At 46.0% G+C, this 1,889-nt stretch overlaps 1 protein-coding gene across 1 annotated transcript; it reads left to right on the plus strand.

Annotated features, from left to right (window-relative positions):
• The first annotated feature begins 36 nt into the window (after positions 1–36).
• On the plus strand, positions 37–1,337 carry LOC106344945. The gene is made up of 2 exons (XM_013784234.1): positions 37–444; positions 528–1,337. The coding sequence occupies exons 1-2, from the start codon at positions 37–39 to the stop codon at positions 1,335–1,337; spliced, it is 1,218 nt and encodes a 405-aa protein (XP_013639688.1).
• Positions 1,338–1,889: the final 552 nt, after the last annotated feature.

The following is a 1,889-nucleotide window of genomic DNA, read 5'->3' on the forward strand; positions in this document are numbered from 1 at the left end:
GATTTGAGCACCAAGTACGATAATGTCGCAAGCCATATGAGACAGATAGACATTCAGATAGCTCAGACTGCTGAGAGTGTCAAGAGGCAACAAGGTACTCTACTTGGTAAAACAGACAAAAACCCCAAGGAGTGCAATGCGGTTCAGCTAATGAGCGGGAAGCAACTTTTCGAGCCAGAAAGGAGGAGGTTCACCGCGGCTGAGAAAGGGAAGCAGAAAGAGTCGAAACAACTGCCAGCCGATCAGGCAGATGAGAGGAATAAAGAACCAGCACTTGAAACAAGTTCGCCAGGGCCAGAACAACCAGCTGAAGCGGTGCGCCCAATCCCAGAGGCTGTTCCTCCTCGCGAATACATTCCTAAGGTCCCTTACCCTGTTCCAGCAAGGGCCACTCGTAAGTACAAAGAGGAAATGAAGTGCATGAAGATGCTGGAGGACCTAACCGTCCGACTCCCCCTTGATGGATGCAATCCAGATGATGCCCTCCATTCCTAAGGTCCTTTACCCTGTTCCCGAGTTCATGAAAGGTTTCCAAGGAGTGCAGCGCAGTGCTTCAGAACAGGCAGATAAAGAAGCGAGGAGACCCCGGCAAATTTTTCCTCTCTATCCAGATTGGGAAGACAGTTTTTGCATGCTCCTTAGTTGACCTTGGGTCCAGCGTGAATCTCATGCCTTACTCTGTGGCTCGACGTCTAGGATACACGCATTTCAAACCAACTAAGATGTCATTGGTGTTCGCAGATAGATCAGTCAAATCCCTGGTTGGTATTCTAGAGAATCTCCAAGTAAAGGTCGGGATCACCTCTGTTCCAGCAGACTTCGTTGTTCTAGAACTGGAAGAAGAGTCTAAAGATCCTCTCATCTTGGGAAGACCATTCTTATGTACTATTGGAGCCATCATTGATGTGCGACAGGGGAAGATTGATTTGAATCTTGGAGACATAGTTATGCAGTTCGAGATGGATGAGTTGCTAAAGAAGCCGATGTTGGATGGGCAGACCTTTGAGGTTGATGAAGAGATTGATCCGCTCCAACCTCGAGAAGGAATGATCGAGGAGATTCTTACCGAAGACCCACTGGAGCTTGCACTAGTGCGAGCCGAGGCCGAGCAGAGTGTCGTTAACATTGATGCAGATGGGTATGCCAAGATGCTTGACTCCGCAAGGAGTATGGGAAGAATGGTAGCAAGTTTAAGTCTGGGGGAGGAGAGCAACAGGGTCGAAACCACTCCATCTAGAGCGACCCCTACACCAAACTCGTCTGTTCTGTCGAACCAACCAGAGGATCCCTGGAGCGAGCTTAAAGCTCCCAAGATTGAGCTAATACCCCTTCCCTAGGGGCTCAGGTATGCTTTCTTAGGTCTGAATTCCACATATCCTGTCATTGTCAATGCTGAGCTAAATAATGTGGAAACTGCATTCCTTTTGTGTGAGCTTAGGAAATATCGTAAGGCATTAGGATATTCGCTAGCTGACATACCTTGCATTTCACCTGATTTATGCATGCATAGAATACACCTAGAAGATGAATCAATGACTTATGTCGAACATCAGAGGAGGTTAAACCCGAATCTAAAAGATGTCGTTAAGAAAGAGATTATGAAACTTCTTGAAGCAGGTGTAATCTATGCCATATCTGATAGTAAATGGGTCAGCCCTGTTCATGTAGTACCTAAGAAAGGTGGGATCACTGTTATCACAAATGAAAAGAATGAATTGATCCCTACTAGGACAGTGACAGGACATCGCATGTGCATTGATTTTAGGAAATTAAATGCAGCAACTAGAAAGGATCACTTCCCACTCCCTTTTATTGATCAAATGCTTGAGAGATTGGCTAACCACCCATATTACTGCTTTTTAGATGGTTATTCAGGTTTCTTTCAGATC

Source organism: Brassica oleracea, chromosome C5 (assembly GCF_000695525.1).
Source record: "Brassica oleracea var. oleracea cultivar TO1000 chromosome C5, BOL, whole genome shotgun sequence".
NCBI classification, from domain to species: domain Eukaryota; kingdom Viridiplantae; phylum Streptophyta; class Magnoliopsida; order Brassicales; family Brassicaceae; genus Brassica; species Brassica oleracea.